Source organism: Rhododendron vialii, chromosome 6a, assembly GCF_030253575.1.
Source record: "Rhododendron vialii isolate Sample 1 chromosome 6a, ASM3025357v1".
Lineage (NCBI taxonomy): Eukaryota > Viridiplantae > Streptophyta > Magnoliopsida > Ericales > Ericaceae > Rhododendron > Rhododendron vialii.
In genome coordinates this window covers 28,231,657-28,247,078 of record NC_080562.1, presented here as the reverse complement: position 1 = coordinate 28,247,078, position 15,422 = coordinate 28,231,657, and the positions used below count along the sequence as shown (strand labels likewise).

Here is a 15,422-nt window from a genome sequence, read left to right as displayed (position 1 = left end):
GCTGAGAACAAAATAGTAGGGAGTATCCCATCTGGCATAGGGAATCTAATCAATTTGCATTTTCTTTCCATGTCCATGAACCATTTAAGTGGTAACATTCCTTCTGATATCGGGAAGCTTCAAAGGCTGCAGATTTTAAACCTCGATGGAAATAAATTCCACGGGGAGATCCCGACAACTTTTGAGAACTTAACTTCGTTACTTTATCTCAACGTATCTGGAAATAATTTTCGTGGGAACATCCCTTCACATATGGGTAAATGCCATTTTTTATTGTTGCTGTATCTTGATCATAACTATCTTAGTGGTATAATACCCAAAGAAGTTGGCAGTCTCTCATCGTTGTTGGATCTAAACCTTGCCTATAATAAATTGAGTGGTTCCCTTCCGTTGGAAATTGGACTTCTCCAAAATCTAGAAGAACTAGATGTTTCTCAAAATATGTTGGACGGTAATATTCCAAGTTCTCTTGGTAGTTGTGTAAAGTTTACATCACTAAACATGAAAGGGAACAAATTGTGGGGCACCCTTCCTTCATCTTTAGCTACTTTGAGAGGTATGGAGGACTTAGATCTTTCGCACAACAACCTCTCAGGAAAAATTCCAGACTACTTGGATGACTTTGTCTTTCTAAAGAAACTAAACCTATCATTCAATGATTTCGAGGGTCCCGTACTAGAAAGAGGTGTATTTCAGAATGCATCAGCCTTTTCTGTTGAAGGAAACAACAACCTCTCAGGAAAAATTCCAGACTACTTGGATGACTTTGTCTTTCTAAGGAAACTAAACCTATCATTCAATGATTTCGAGGGTCCCGTACTAGAAAGAGGTGTATTTCAGAATGCATCAGCCTTTTCTGTTGAAGGAAACAAGAAACTCTGTGGGGGAATACCTGAATTGCAGTTGCAACCGTGCAACTCCGAAGGGTCCGGAAATAAAGGATTTACTCTTACCATGAAATTAAGTACTTTTATACCCTCGGGGCTTCTAGGGCTGCTTCTGTTCTTGTGTTTCCTTTATCTGTGTTTGTTTAAAAGGACAATAAATGTACCGTCAGTCAAAATCTTAGGAAACTCATTTCCCCAATTGTCCTACCAAAGTCTACTTAAAGTGACTGATGGCTTTTCTCCAACCAATTTGATTGGTATGGGTAGTTTTGGTTCAGTATATAAAGGTGTTCTTGATGAGTGTCAGAAAGTTGTTGCAGTTAAAGTACTAAACCTTCAATTCCACGGTGCTTCCAAGAGTTTCCTTGCTGAGTGTAAGGCCTTGAAGAGCATCAAACATCGAAATCTTCTAAAGGTAATCACAGCATGTTCAAGTGTCGATTATCAAGGCAACGATTTTAAAGCTCTTGTGTTTGAGTTCATGGTCAATGGGAGCCTAGAGGAATGGCTGCATCCAATGTTCTAAATGGCGCTTGGCGCTAGTAGGGCGGAGACCCACCTCCAAGTGCCAAACCGCCTAGGCGACGCCAAGCAATTTGGCGTTTTTTTTTTTTAACAAACCATTATCCAATCAAACTATATTCTATGTATCCATAATGCAAGTTCAAAGTTCTACATAACCATAATGCAAAGTTTAATGTACAAACTCAAATGAAATTAAGTAGTAGCAACTAGCAAATAAGTTGAATAAGACAATAAGTAGAAATAAACGAGATCGGAGATCCCTAATGCCAAGTTCAAAGTTCATCTCCTTCCTCTAACTCTTCTCCTCCATACCCTTCCAAAACTTGATCTCCATTAGTTTAATACTATACATTTTAGGCCACCAAAGGCCTCCAAAGACGCCGACGACGCCGCCAAGGCCGCCTAGGCGGCCGCCAAACACCGCCAAACCTCCCTGGGCGCCAAATCAAAAGCCAAGGGGTATTGGCGTGGCGGCAGGACACCTCCAAGCGCCTAGGCGGCCTCGGCGGCCGCCATTTAGAACACTGGCTGCATCCAAATGAAATCGAAGAAGATGCCCGAAAGGAATCAAGGCATTTAAACACCCTACAAATGTTAAATATTGCAATTGATGTGGCATCCGCAATTGATTATCTTCACCATCATTCCTCCAACCCAATACTTCATTGTGACTTAAAGCCGAGCAACATACTTCGAGATGAGGAAATGATTGGACATGTAGGTGATTTTGGGTTAGCTAGATTCCTCCAAGAAGCTACATATAGCTCGACTACAAATCAGTCAAGTTCAATTGGCATAAGGGGATCTGTTGGTTATGTGGCTCCAGGTAAATGATCCTCCTAGACTCTAGTATAATTTCTCATTTCCCTTGTCACCTTCTCTTATGTAGACATTCTTTTGTGTTCTTTTCTGTGATTCTTACTGACTTGAGTTTAACCTAGTTTATGTGACAAATAGGTGCCCCATAGAGGTCTTTCTTGAATCATTGTGAGAATGTAGAAGTGTCTAAAACCTTAGTTTTCTAGCTGGCGCCATAAGTGAAAGTAAATATGTCCCATTTTCTGATTGTTTCTTGTCTCCTTTGATTGCATCCATAGGGGTAAAGAGAGAGGCAATTTGTTGTTCTATATGTAGTCATTTATTGTAATCTCTCACTAGTATAGTAGTACCAATACCCAAATGAGAATCTAGCTAGTAGTTATGCAGCCAAGAAGCTATGTAGTACTAGTACAAGCACTAGTACAAGCCCAGGATGTTTGTACATTAAAGAATATTAAATTAGAAAATTCAACTTTAGCTAGTTTAACTTAGTGAACTTTATTTTTTTTTTATTAACCTTTTTGAAAAAGATAAGATCTGGTGAATTGAAAATAATTTCTAATAAAAAGCTTTTTTATGGAACATATCAATATACGTAGATTATACCTTTTGTTCCACTTTCCATTCCTGTGTTAATAGGAGCGGGCTATGTGGGAGTTGGTTTATGCTGTTATTCCTACTTAAATGTAAATGAAATGGCCACTAGTTGAAACTTTGGAACGGGAAACACAATCTAGCTACTTGTTCTTTCATTAGTATCTTTCCTTTGAAGACAAATATTGCAACGTATAGAGTTTTAAAATTTTTAAATATATTGATTAATCAATAAACCAACAAACTTTCTAAAATTTTTTGTGAGAAAGTTATAGTTAATCTGTCAATAGTAAATAGAATTTAGATACACTGTGCCAAGCTTTGACTTCTTAAGACCATCAATTAGATGGTTTTCAAAATGTCGCTGTGAATCAATCTTGTGTTAAGTCTGTAATGTTTTTCTCATGACAAAAGCCACAAACCAACTACTTTTACCATGGCAAGAAAAAAAGAAAAAGAGAAGAAATAAGAAACGCATTAATAATCGCTCACATCTGATCAAAGCTTAGATCTATCATGTGATCATGGAATATTGTCTTACGTCACATTCAAATATATGCCTCTAACATGGAACTCTACCTTGTTTAAGGGTCACACAATCTATAAGTACTCTTAGAATAGTGACTTGTTACCATGCATTTAAAAAGTAGCCACATTTTATTCTCAAAAACAGTACCAAGTCTGTAATCTTCGTCATCTTTCTTATTATATATGTGGTGCCTGAATTGAAGAGTATGGATTGGCAAATGAGTTGTTAACATGTGGTGATGTGTATAGTTATGGCATCCTCTTATTGGAGATGTTTACCGGGAAGAGACCAACCGATGGCATGTTTAGTGATAGTCTCACTCTCCACAACTTTGTTAAGATGTCTCTTCCTGAAAAAATAGCAGAAATTGTTGATGCAACATTATTTCAACAAAGAGAAATGGGGGAGGCAAGTTCAAGTATTGACAACAATCAGAGTCAGAGCTCTCATAGCAGTCACAAAATTCAGGATTGCATGATTTCACTACTTGAAGTTGGAATCACTTGTTCGGAAGAACTGCCGACCAATCGACTGAACATGACTGACATTGTTCCTCAGTTACACACAATCCGGAACACTCTGCTTGAAACTGGAGCCCATCGAGGCAAAAGGAACTAGTATTGTCAGTCATCTCGAGTAGGTATGACCCCTTCAGTTTCTCCTTGACTTGGAGAAAATACATTCGTCAACATCTAGAACCACTGCTTTCTCGACAGTAGGTGGTGACATTCTTCAGCATTCACATTTTGGAGTTTGAAAAAGTCGGCTATGATCCCTCTCATTCAGCATGATGATGGTTCCAGTATCAAATGCAAATTGCATTTGGTTTTCAATTTCATTCCGTACAATAAAATATGCCAAACGGCATCCTTATATGCTAGCATTAGCCGCTGAAAAATGAATTTGGTACCATACCAAGAAAATTGATTTTGACCATACCCCATCCACCAGTTTAGTGATCTAATTATTTTCTTGACTGAATATCATCGTACCCCATCCAACTGTTTGGTGATCTACTTATAATTTCTCTATATTGTCCTAGGTACCTAAGGTCTAACTGGTCTTGAAGACTTGTTGATGCAACATGTTCCTTTGTCGTGTTATCAATACCATCCTATGCTTTTGTTTCCAGTTTTGTTTCATTATATTTAGTGTCTTTCAATTTACAACTTCCATGATCAAATGTACTTTACAATAAGGCCATGACTAGCAATGGCTATCCTGTCTTAATACTAATGTAATGGATTCTACAGTTGGCACCTTTTAGCCTCTATGACAGTACTGGTCTATAAAATGTTGTCTTCATGTGATTTCTGCCTGTTATTTTTCTATTAGGCGGATTACAAAACAATGGGCAAATGAAATAGAGCAAGCTCTGATACAAAGAATTGTTCTTGAGAAACAGTTTGAAAAACAGAGAAAAAACAATATTCAGATTACTAGTTCTGCTTCCGGGTGTAGAAAATCAAGAATCACTTGTATAATCAAAGCTTGAGCTTTGAACGGTCTAGGTCATGGATGGTCCCATTAAACGATGAGCCAGAAATCGCTGTAGAAAGAATCCTCTATACCTCCTCTATCTAATATCATGGGTTTTCAATTGTTGGGTAGCGAAGACTTATCATTAGATGACTTGACCTTGTTCAAAAAATCTTAAAATACACCGCCTTCCGGAAGGGAACACGAGTTTACCTTGTTAATTCTTGATATCAATCATCTATAATTTCTCCCCGTGTCTAACATTGTCATTGTAAACAATTCCAAGATCAACCTTGGATTTTGTAACAGATTTCAGCATTGTTAGATCAGCTTCTGGGAGACGCTTACCTTTATGCCTTTTTTTTTTTTTTTTTCAGTGTTAGATTGTCCATTTCTTTAGATTCAGCTGCCTTCCCCTTCCTATTAACCATAGAAATGATGGCTTCAACATCCCCCATCGTTTCTCAACCTCAAACGGCTGTATAACCCGTTTCTAAACCGAAAAATCTTAGACTCTCCCTTGCTGCCAACTCTCCCAATATGAAACTTCCTAAAAATGAATGGTTACAAGAATACGGCATGTCGCGGGACACACAAGTGTGGGTAGCACCTGCCAACCGTAGACAAGCTTGGCCTCAAATAAACATCCTACGTCTCTCAAAATATAAAGGATCAACTATTCAAATTTCTAAGGCCCCGTTCCGCTAATGAATATGTATAAATTACAGTTCAAATCAATTGTATACCATTGTACACCCCTAAGCCACATAACACTTGTACACGTGTGCGAGCACAAGTGTAAAAGCGTCATTCAAAAAACATCCCAAAATTTTAGCTTATTTTCGTCTTTATTCATAAAATTATGAATTTTGATCATAGTAAATTACTTTTCCGATTTCCTTTCGTCGTGACGAATTAATAACCCTCGAAAGTTTAATACAAAACTAATAAATGCGAAAAAATTTGAATAAAGGCAAAAAAAATAGGAATGGAGATGCTTCCAAGCACCTCCTCCAAAGCGGTGTAGATAGACCGATCCGGCCGTTCATCTCGGCAATCAACGGTTCGAATATTTGCCGAGCAATCGACAGCTCAGATTTATTTGCGCTCATATTTACTCTGACCTATCCAAGCCGAGATGAACGGCTGGATCAGCCGCTTGGCAGAATACCCCTGTTTTCCAAAATGGGCACCCTCGCTCTTGAAAAATTCGTAATGATTTCTACACCCATTGAATCTATCTGGAATGGCAAACATGATATCGGCCAAATGCCTTCGTAATGACCTTCATACTGTTGGAGTTGGAGTTGGGGATTCAATAAATTGGCTGAATTACTTTACAAGATTAAATTATTTACACTGCCCGTGTAAATATTTGTTTCTACCAAATTAATTGTATTGTGCTATGTCACAACGTTCTATTAATTGAGACCACTTTTCCAATCCATCGCTCTTCTAGAACTCACAAAACCCAAGAGTGCTTGGTTTCAATACTTAAAATTGGAGACGTTTGTTCACGCGATGTACTGACAAATCAAATGGACGTTAAGGCTGTTGTTACTCAGGCTCCGTTCCAAAACGATAAATAAGTACTTATTTTTTAAGAAGGCAATTTCAAGCTGAAAAATTATGTGCTTATGTAAATAAATTTTCTATCACTATGGATCTTGTTTGATAGATCTCATTGAGATCTTTAATACGGTGCAAAAAAAATTGAAAAATTATTTTTCATTTATATTATTTTTAAGTTTAAAAATGTGAAATAAGTACTTATTTTTTAAGAAGGTGTTCTGGAACGGGACCTCAGTTGCATGCGATCAGAAGCACTATGCTTCAAACTGGAGGTCACAGAGGCTGAAGAACTGGAATTGTTGGGTGATCATGAGCAGGTACGATCCCTGCACTTAATTTCTTGGTGACTTGAGAGGGAAAAAAAACACATGTTTATAGTTCTCACGGTCTTGCTATTGTCAGTCTACTGGGCTGACGATAAGCACATTAGAAGACAAGGAAAACACATATTTTTGTGTACTTTTTATACCTTTTAATACACATTCACACACTCACTATTGTCAGTCCATTGAACTGATTTTGAATTTTTTTAGTTCTAATTAATACAACAAAATTTCTTTAAAAGCCCGCAAAATTATTATTTTTTGCTTTATGGCTTCTGACAAAACATAACTCAGCTCTCCACTTCACGAGGTTTTGAACAAAATGGAGTATCGATGTTTCCATTATCTTTGAAAATGGAAGAAAAAGTATACTTGCGGCAAATGTTAACTTCCAGCTAGGGGTGACAAAGTGAATTCAGACCCATTAAAAAATTCAAACCCATTTACTAAAAAATAAATCCAACCCAACTCATTTATTAGTTGGGTTAGAATGGGTCTCAATCCATCTAACCCATTATTAATTGGGTCTCAATAAATGACCCAATAAATCATGACTATAACCCAACAAAAAAAAAACCTTCATCAGTCCATTTGTAAATTCGCGGATATGAAATTGACTGAGTTAGATTTGAATGTGGCGTTTCGGGCACGGCACCTTTGTGTGTGCGTAGCCTTTTATCTTGGTGGATTTACGAAAATGCCATACCATGCTGATCTCTCTCTCTCTCTCTCTCTCTCTCTCTCTGTGCCCTTTTTCTATTTTTTTTCCCCTTTTCTCTTTTTTTTTTTCTCTTTTTGAGAAATCCTGAAATTTAGTACTCCAGTAGACTAGCAGTAGAATTTAGTCGATAATACAGTTAAATCAAAATCTCAGACCCCGTTCCACTAACAATTTTTTCCACTTTTTTAATTTTGTCCTTATTTGAATTTTTTTTGCGTTTGTTAGTTTTGTGCCTCATAAAAAATACAGAAAATTGGGCTAGAGTCCACAGTCTACACTTATTGGGCCTTCTAGTCCGAGTAATTCTTTTAATAGGCTGCGGATCCATTATACTAACTTGTATGCAGTCTTAGGTCCATTAACGGACCAAACTACCCTTGGTATATAAATGCCAGATTTAAACTCTGAGAAGAGAGAAGAGAACTCTTCTTGCTGTCATTACTGTCGTGAATTTGGGGACGACCAAATTCACGATCAATGCTTCCTCTGTCTCGCTCTCATGGTTTCAATTGTTGAGCTCTCTCTCTCTCTCTCTCTCTCTCTCTCTCTCTCTCTCTCTCTCTCGTTTGGTTTGGTTTGGAGATTTAGGTTTGAATTGCTGTCGAAGGTTTCTCACTGTGATCTGACGAAGATCTCTCTCTCTCTCTCTCTCTCTCTCTCTCTCTCTCTCTCTCTCTCATTTGGTTTGGTTTGGAGATTTAGGTTTGGTTTGGAGATTTAGGTTTGAATTGCTGTCGAAGGTTTCTCACTGTGATCTGACGAAGATTTCCCACTGCGATTGGAAGGTTTGAATTGTAGCCGAAGGTTTCTCACTGTGATCTGACGAAGGTCTCTCTCTCTCTCTCTCTCTCTCTCTCTCTCTCTCTCTCTCTCGTTTATTTGATAATCCAGTTTACAAGTCAGCTTTTGAGTGTGTGTGTGCATTTGTGCGGTTTGTGGACTGAATGGATAGAACAGATCTATGTCGACAATGATATTTTGTTTTTCATTTTTTTGGAGCAGATTAATAGGACAGATAATGATATTTGTTTGCATTTTTTGCTTGCAGAGGGTGTTAAATTTGCAGTATGGAATCTTCTATTGTTCTTCTGTGCAAATATGGTTCAAAAACTCTTGTCGTATCAGTTAGAAGAGATTTCTGCTTTGACGATGTTGTCCGTGGTCTGGTTAAGAAGTGGCCAAATTTGAAAACCTCTAGTTTTCAACTTTTGTATGCTGTAGGTGGACATGACAATTGCGTTCTAGATAATGATGCTGATTTTGTAAATATGTTCGCATTGGCTGGTGCGTATGGGGTTAGTTGCATTGATGTAGTTGTTGAAATGCTTTCTTCTTGTGCTGATTATAATAATCGGAGTGTTGTTGTTGAAAGTGTTGAATGTCGAAGAAGTTTTGAAGTTGGTCAAAGTAGTACTATGCATGAAGTAGAAGAAGATCCACTTGAGAGGTTTTGTCAGCACCACGAGACTGTTCGTCTTTCTGCTGGTTGGGCTAAGTTGATTACTCATGTTGGCCAAGAGTTTAGAGGCGGAGTAAAAGAATTTAGGGATTGTCTGGCAATGTATGCTATTGAAGTCGGATTTGTATATAAGTTTTTGAAGAGTGACAAGACTAGAGTAACGACGGAATGTTCAAAAAAATATACAGAATCTGGTTGTCAATGGTTTATTCATGCAACCATTGAGAGATCTAACGGTTTCTTTTGTATTAGGGAGTTTGAGAAGAATCACAGTTGTGTTGGTGTTTTTGCTAGTTCGAAGAATCCTCGGATGAGTTCAAAGTTGGTTGCTAAACAGATTAGGGAGGAAGTTCGAACTAAGACAAACTATGCACCAATAGAAGCAGTGAATTTTTTTGAGAAGTATTATGGAAGTAAAATCAGTTATCACCATGCTTGGTTTGGGGTTGAGAAGGCAGGTGATGAGCTGTATGGAAATTATGCATTGTCTTTTGACCTACTAAGGTGGTATGCTGAGGTAGCGAAGGAGAAAAACCCAAGAAGTGTTATTGATGTTGAGTATTGTGACAAAACTAATTGTTTTAGAAGGATTTTTGTAGCATTTGATGCGTGTATCAAAGGCTTCAATTACTGCCGTCCTTTGTTGGCGCTTGATGGGACTTTTTTGAAGGGGAGGTACATTGGAACCCTTTTCGGAGCTATAGGAAAAGATGGCGATCAAGGTTAGTTATTTTTATTCATCTTCTTGTCTGTTCAATATTGGTTTTCTGTTTATGTTATGTTATTTGAAAGATTGGGAGACAAGTTTAATATAGATAACATCTATTGTTTTCTGTTGATATGCAGTCATAGCAGATTAATAAATAAATACAGATAACGTTATATTTTCCCTTAGATTCTAAGATACAAAGGACTAATTTGCATTGATTATGTTTGTAGGGAGGTATTCCCGAGCAAATACATTTAGTTGCCGAACACGTGATGTTTTGGAGCACGTGGTGAATACGACTGGACTTATCTCCGGGCAGTATGAAGAACAGCGATATGGAACAATGACATGTGAAGTCCCTGGTCCATGCAATCTGTTCGGCTAAATAAAGGCCAATGACATGACAAGTCACTGGTGTAAACTATCTGTTCGGCAGATAAGAGACATTTTGATTACGTTTGGACCAAGTTACATGTGAAGTCCTTGGTCCAGGTAGTCTGTTCGGCCATGAGACAGCCGAACAAAGAAGGAGCTCCAATCGAGAGTAGGAGCAGAAGGAATACTCTGGAAGATTCCAGAATAGTCATGTCCCATAAAGGAATAAGATCCCAAGAATATAGGATCTGAGAAAGATACCCAACGAGTATGGGATGTTCGGCTCTTAATGGAAAAGAATCCTAAAATGACTCTTTTCCATAAACTGATAAAGGAAACGAGACTCCTTGATATCCTGGGTTTCCTATACGAGTTAGGAATCCTATGGCAACAGGAATGCTTGGGTAACAAGCATACGAAAATCTATAAATATGAGGTAAACCTAGAGGCAAAAGGTACGCAAGACATTGCATTCTCATTGCTTTCCTACTGATAATTAGGGTTTTATTGCTAGTACGTGATACTAACAAAGGCATCGGAGGGCCTTTGCCACGAGAGGCAAAGGTGCGCTCACCCCCTGTCTATTTTTGCAGATTAGGGTTCCGACGACGAATTAGGGTTTTGGTGAAGAGGCACGAACAAGCCGTTGCCATCCAGTTGATCAGAAAGCATCAATTGTTTTCATCCCCCTACAATGTTATACCATGAATATATTAATGTAGATTAATGTTGCTTGTTGCTTTTTTTTTGGATTAGGATTGTTTCCAGTGGCTTTTGGCATTGCTGATTCTGAAACTGACGAGAATTGGCTTTGGTTTTTGAGAAAGTTGTCAACAATTCTGTTATCTCGTCCAATAACATTCTTAACAGATCGTCATTCTCGGCTTTTGAAAGGTATTCCAGAGGTTTTTCCCAATGGATATCATTCGTATTGTTTGCAGCATCTGAAGTGTAATTTGAGGGACAAGTTTAAGGGCAGATTGTCTAATGGTTTTAGGGACAGAGTAGTCGAGTTGTTTTCTTATTGTGCATATGCACCATCGATTTTTGATTATGAGGAAGCTTTTAAAGAACTCTGCAATGTTGGTGGTCCAAAAGCTAAGGATTTTGTTGAATCGTTGCCCACTTGACAAGTGGGCAAATGCATATTTTGAAGGTAGAAGATATGGGGACATGTGTTCAAATCCAGCTGAGTCTTTCAACAGATGGATTTTGGAAGCCCGTCATTTGTAAATTTTGAATGCAATTGACACGATAAGGGTTAAACTAATAGAGCAAATGTGTGATAGGAGGCAACAGTCATGGAAGTGGAATGGCATCGTGTGTCCTGAAATGGATAAGAAGTTGGTCACAAGTTTCGACAAAGGTCGGTCGTGGACTGTGGCAAAGGTAAGTGAAGATGTTTTTGAAGTGTTCTCCCTTCCGACAGTTGTAGTTGATGTTCAGAGACGGACGTGCACATGTTGTCGATGGCAGTTGAACGGTTTTCCTTGTGTGCATGCAGTGACGGCTATTCAAAAGGTTGGCCTCCAAGTTTCAAACTACATAGATCCTTTTTACACCGTTGAAGCTTTCCGATTGTCGTATGAGAGTATGATAAATCCTATTCCCACTCTCGGAGCTCCAGAAGTGACAAAAGAGAACCGTGTAGTTCTTCCTCCTAAGACAAGAAGGCCGCGGGATAGACCTAAGGTTCAAAGAATTCGATCAAAGGGGGAGAAGGTGAGACAAATAAGGTGTGGGAGGTGTGAAAAGTTGGGAAACCACAATAGGAAGAGATGTAAAGAGCCAATTGAGTGAACTTGTTCTTAGGATATTGCTGAGTATTATTTGATTCATTCGATTTGAACTTGTTCTTAGGATATTGATTGTTAGCATGATAGATAAGATTTTGTTGATGTAATAAAGCGTACTAATTTTCACAGTTTTTCAGTCCTGTATGTTTTGTTGCCAAAATACAGAGAACAGAATATGATAGATTTCATCATCTGTTTGCACATTCACATCAATGTTATGAACACAAATGTACCAATATTAATGTCATTTTTGGAAAGCATGGCAACTCAAGAAGCCAAGCCCAGAAAATGTGCAGCAAACAAGAAAAAAAATTGACGTGGTTTCCTTGCTTTATGGCCTAGCCGAACAGAATATGACAGATTTCATCATCTGTTTGACAGATTTCATCATCTGTTTGCACATTCACATCAGTGTTATGAACACAAATGTACATATTTCAGTTTCCAAATCAGCAGCAGCATAGGTATTCAGCAAATGTACCAATATTAATGTCATTTTTGGAAAGCATGGCAACTCAAGAAGCCAAGCCCAGAAAATGTGCAGCAAACAAGGGAAAAAATTGACAGGGCCGGTTTCGTTGCTTTATGGCCTGGCCTGACGCCTTGCGTCTCAAACTAATAAAAACAGCAACAAACAACAGTGTATATCAACCCACTCCGGGCATTTCTCATCCTAAATTACCATTCACAATAGAAATTCACAAATAAACCCACACCGGGCCTTTTTGTCATCACAGTTAACAATCATAGCCAACAACCACAATCAACAATCATAGCCAAAATGAAAGTTTTATGTAACTATCAAAATCCAGATTGTCACCAGTTACAAACTGTCAAACGAATCACTTACAAACTGTCAAACCAACAACCTATACACTGTTCTGCCATCTACAAAGTGTTAAACCAACCACTAACACATTTGTCAAACGAATCACTTACAAACTGTCAAACCAACAACCTACACACTGTTCTGCCATCTACAAAGTGTTCTGCCATCTACAAAGTGTTAAACCAACCACTAACACATTTTGTGTTTCTAAACAAAAGAGGAGAATTTGCTCCTAAACCAGTGCTGAATCCAGATTTCTCTACTGATCAGAAGTAAAATCGTGAGCTAGTTTTTTGTCTTGCCACTTTTCTTTCGTCCATGATCTTGGCTCATCATGTAAAATCTTGTGGACCAAATGCACTCTAAAAGCTGAAACATCTTTTTCAAGCTTTTGTGGTATTTCCTCAAGCTCTGCAATCTTTTTGATGACATAACAAACAACAGGTCCACAATCAACCCTGCATATATTCAAGAGATAGAGTTTAGTAAATTGCAATAGATGTCGTCATATGCTTAACTATGGAAAGTTTGATTGAAGCTTACGAAGCAATATTCTGTTGTGGTGCTTCTTGCACTGTTCTTAGTTGAGCACCATCTTTAAAGATTGACTCTATGGGAGTTAGCAAGTTGAATTGTGGCTGATTACTCCTTTCTTCCAATTCCTTCATGAATTTCTCAACAGCATCTTTCTATTTTTTCAAAGTAAATTTTTTATGTTAGTTGCAGTCATTGATTATAAGCAATTAAATAAGCAAATAAGAGAGAGGTGAAGGTTTTTTACCACTATTGCAGCATCTTTAAGGTAAGGGTCGCCTGATTTTTCCTTCTTTCTTGGTTTGAATGAATTATAATGCTTCCATTCCTGCTCTTGCATATCATAAACAAGCAGAGTCCAATGATATGGACTGTTTTTGTTCGTCTTATTTCCTGAAGAGTTCATCGGGAAAACAAGGTACCGAAAGTAATCTAAGCTCCTGTCATGTAATTCGTTGTAGAGTTGTTCAAGTTTGCTATCAAGGAGAAACTTTTTGGGGGACTGATTTGCCATTGTGATAAGTGTCTGTGGGAATAAAGTATGTTAGTTAGATAAACACAAACATATGTGAAAATCTGCATTTCTGGTATAGCACAGACATGAACAAATAATGACATCAAAACAGTGTGAACATAATAGTGTTTTGTTGTGGGCAAAGGGCAATGTACTTACCCAGCAGGTGGATGTGAAGAATGCACTGTTTCTTTGCATCAGTCGTTTAACTTTCTGCTCCCTTTTCAGCATTGATGTGTACCCGTCTATTACCTCGTTCCCCATGTCTAGTTCATCCAAAAGCTTTATTATTGATTTGAAAGTTATGGTATAACTTGTTTCGTTGTCTGTCTAGACTTCTTTACTGTGATGTCAAAAGGAAATAATTATACAAAGAGAATGGAATTGGGAATTAATGAAATAAGTGTATCTTTACTTACTTCACATGCCCCTGGTTTAGGTCATAAAACAGATTTAGCAACGCTTTGTCTTCTTCTTCCAGCCATTACCCAATTTTGTTTTTTCAACTTTCCATTTTGGTATCACATCATCCATCTCCTCCTGTTTATTCTTCTTTACCTTCTTTAGGTCTTCATAGACAAAACCATCCTCCCTCTTCTCTATTCTTGTCTCAATTTTCACATTCTGTACAAGAGATGAAGGGTCCACCTGTTTCCTCTTTTTCTTGGTTGGTTTTGGACTGTTTTCAGCTAGTACACCCGTGAAAGCTTCAATAGTTGTCATTTCCACTTCTTCATCCGTTACCATTTGATGCTCAGGACCACATTCTTCTTCTTTTTCTTCTTTTTCTTCCCTTCATCTTTACCCTCTGCATCTTTCTCCACACTTTCACTTGTCTATTTTCCAAATAAAGAAATAAGATTAGGTTATCTGTGTGGTTCTGTGGAAAGATAAAGGGAAAAAAAAAAACAAGAAGCATATAACCTAAGATGTGTTTTAGAAATAAGATTAGGTTATATTACCTTGAATTGTTGGATATTAATATGTGTCTCTACGTCGTCAATGGTTCCCTCTGCTCTTTCTAGCTTTTCAGCTATAATGTTGTTCTCTACGAGCACGTTGCAGATCTCAACTTCCTTATGCTCAACCTCTTTCACAAAAAAATCCCTCTTAACATGAACAGTCTCCACTTCAAAATTGAGTTCAGCAACTATTTCCTCATATGTCTCGTCTTGAAGCTTCGAAATTCTTTTCTAAAGCTGGGCAATTATAGCATCTTTTTGCTCATTCTCCTCGGTCAACCTTTTGATTTGCTCATTCTCCTCCGTCAATCTTTTGATTTTTTCTCGGAGGATTTCATTTTCTTTTTGAAGCTCTGTATTTGCATCATCATGGTCTGGGTCATCACCATCTTCTGGCTTCACATGATCATCTTCCGGCACCTCAACAAATTCGAGCATCTCTTTCTCCAATTATGTTGCCTCCAACTTTGAGTCGTTCACGATTAACAGATCAAGAACATCCAACGGATTATTTGCCAAACCAACACTAAGGTCGGTAAGCCTCCACTTGACGAACCTCGGGAAGTTTGTTGGATCTCCTTGGCTTACCAATTTCACGTGCTCACAGAACCAATACTGTATTTCATGAAAAATACAAATTAGTTTAAATACACAAAATAGGCAGAAGACCAATGATATCCACATCTTCTAGTATACATGTAGGCAGATTATGAAAGATAACTACATCTTCCAGTATATATATAGGCAGTTTATCACAGACAAAAAGTTGATATCATAAGAGGGTAGAATTTTACC

General features: G+C 37.9%; 2 protein-coding genes across 2 annotated transcripts; one reads left to right on the top strand and one right to left on the bottom strand.

The window, feature by feature from the left end:
• The first annotated feature begins 75 nt into the window (after window positions 1-75).
• Window positions 76-4,474, top strand: LOC131328586 (probable LRR receptor-like serine/threonine-protein kinase At3g47570). Its single transcript, XM_058361514.1, has 4 exons — window positions 76-1,406; window positions 1,937-2,238; window positions 3,557-3,994; window positions 4,397-4,474. The coding sequence occupies exons 1-3, from the start codon at window positions 76-78 to the stop codon at window positions 3,970-3,972; spliced, it is 2,049 nt and encodes a 682-aa protein (XP_058217497.1). The 3' UTR covers window positions 3,973-3,994; window positions 4,397-4,474.
• An 8,402-nt stretch (window positions 4,475-12,876) lies between these two features.
• On the bottom strand, window positions 12,877-14,395 carry LOC131328585 (uncharacterized). The gene is made up of 5 exons (XM_058361513.1): window positions 14,085-14,395; window positions 13,825-14,008; window positions 13,399-13,677; window positions 13,161-13,306; window positions 12,877-13,075 (listed from the first exon to the last, which is right to left on the bottom strand). The coding sequence occupies exons 2-5, from the start codon at window positions 13,927-13,929 to the stop codon at window positions 12,877-12,879; spliced, it is 729 nt and encodes a 242-aa protein (XP_058217496.1). The 5' UTR covers window positions 13,930-14,008; window positions 14,085-14,395.
• Between the last annotated feature and the right edge of the window lie 1,027 nt (window positions 14,396-15,422).

What these genes read in the sequence shown, in the direction of transcription:
- LOC131328586 (XM_058361514.1), top strand. Translation starts at nt 76, where the DNA reads ATGAACCATTTAAGTGGTAACATTCCTTCTGATATCGGGAAGCTTCAA. An exon ending in GAGGAATGGCTGCATCCAAT is followed by an intron (nt 1,407 to 1,936) that starts GTTCTAAATGGC and finishes CCATTTAGAACA; the next exon opens with CTGGCTGCATCCAAATGAAA. An exon ending in TGTTGGTTATGTGGCTCCAG is followed by an intron (nt 2,239 to 3,556) that starts GTAAATGATCCT and finishes CCTGAATTGAAG; the next exon opens with AGTATGGATTGGCAAATGAG.
- LOC131328585 (XM_058361513.1), bottom strand. Translation starts at nt 13,929, where the DNA reads ATGGGGAACGAGGTAATAGACGGGTACACATCAATGCTGAAAAGGGAG. An exon ending in TCTTCACATCCACCTGCTGG is followed by an intron (nt 13,678 to 13,824) that starts GTAAGTACATTG and finishes TTATTCCCACAG; the next exon opens with ACACTTATCACAATGGCAAA. An exon ending in TTAAAGATGCTGCAATAGTG is followed by an intron (nt 13,307 to 13,398) that starts GTAAAAAACCTT and finishes TTGAAAAAATAG; the next exon opens with AAAGATGCTGTTGAGAAATT.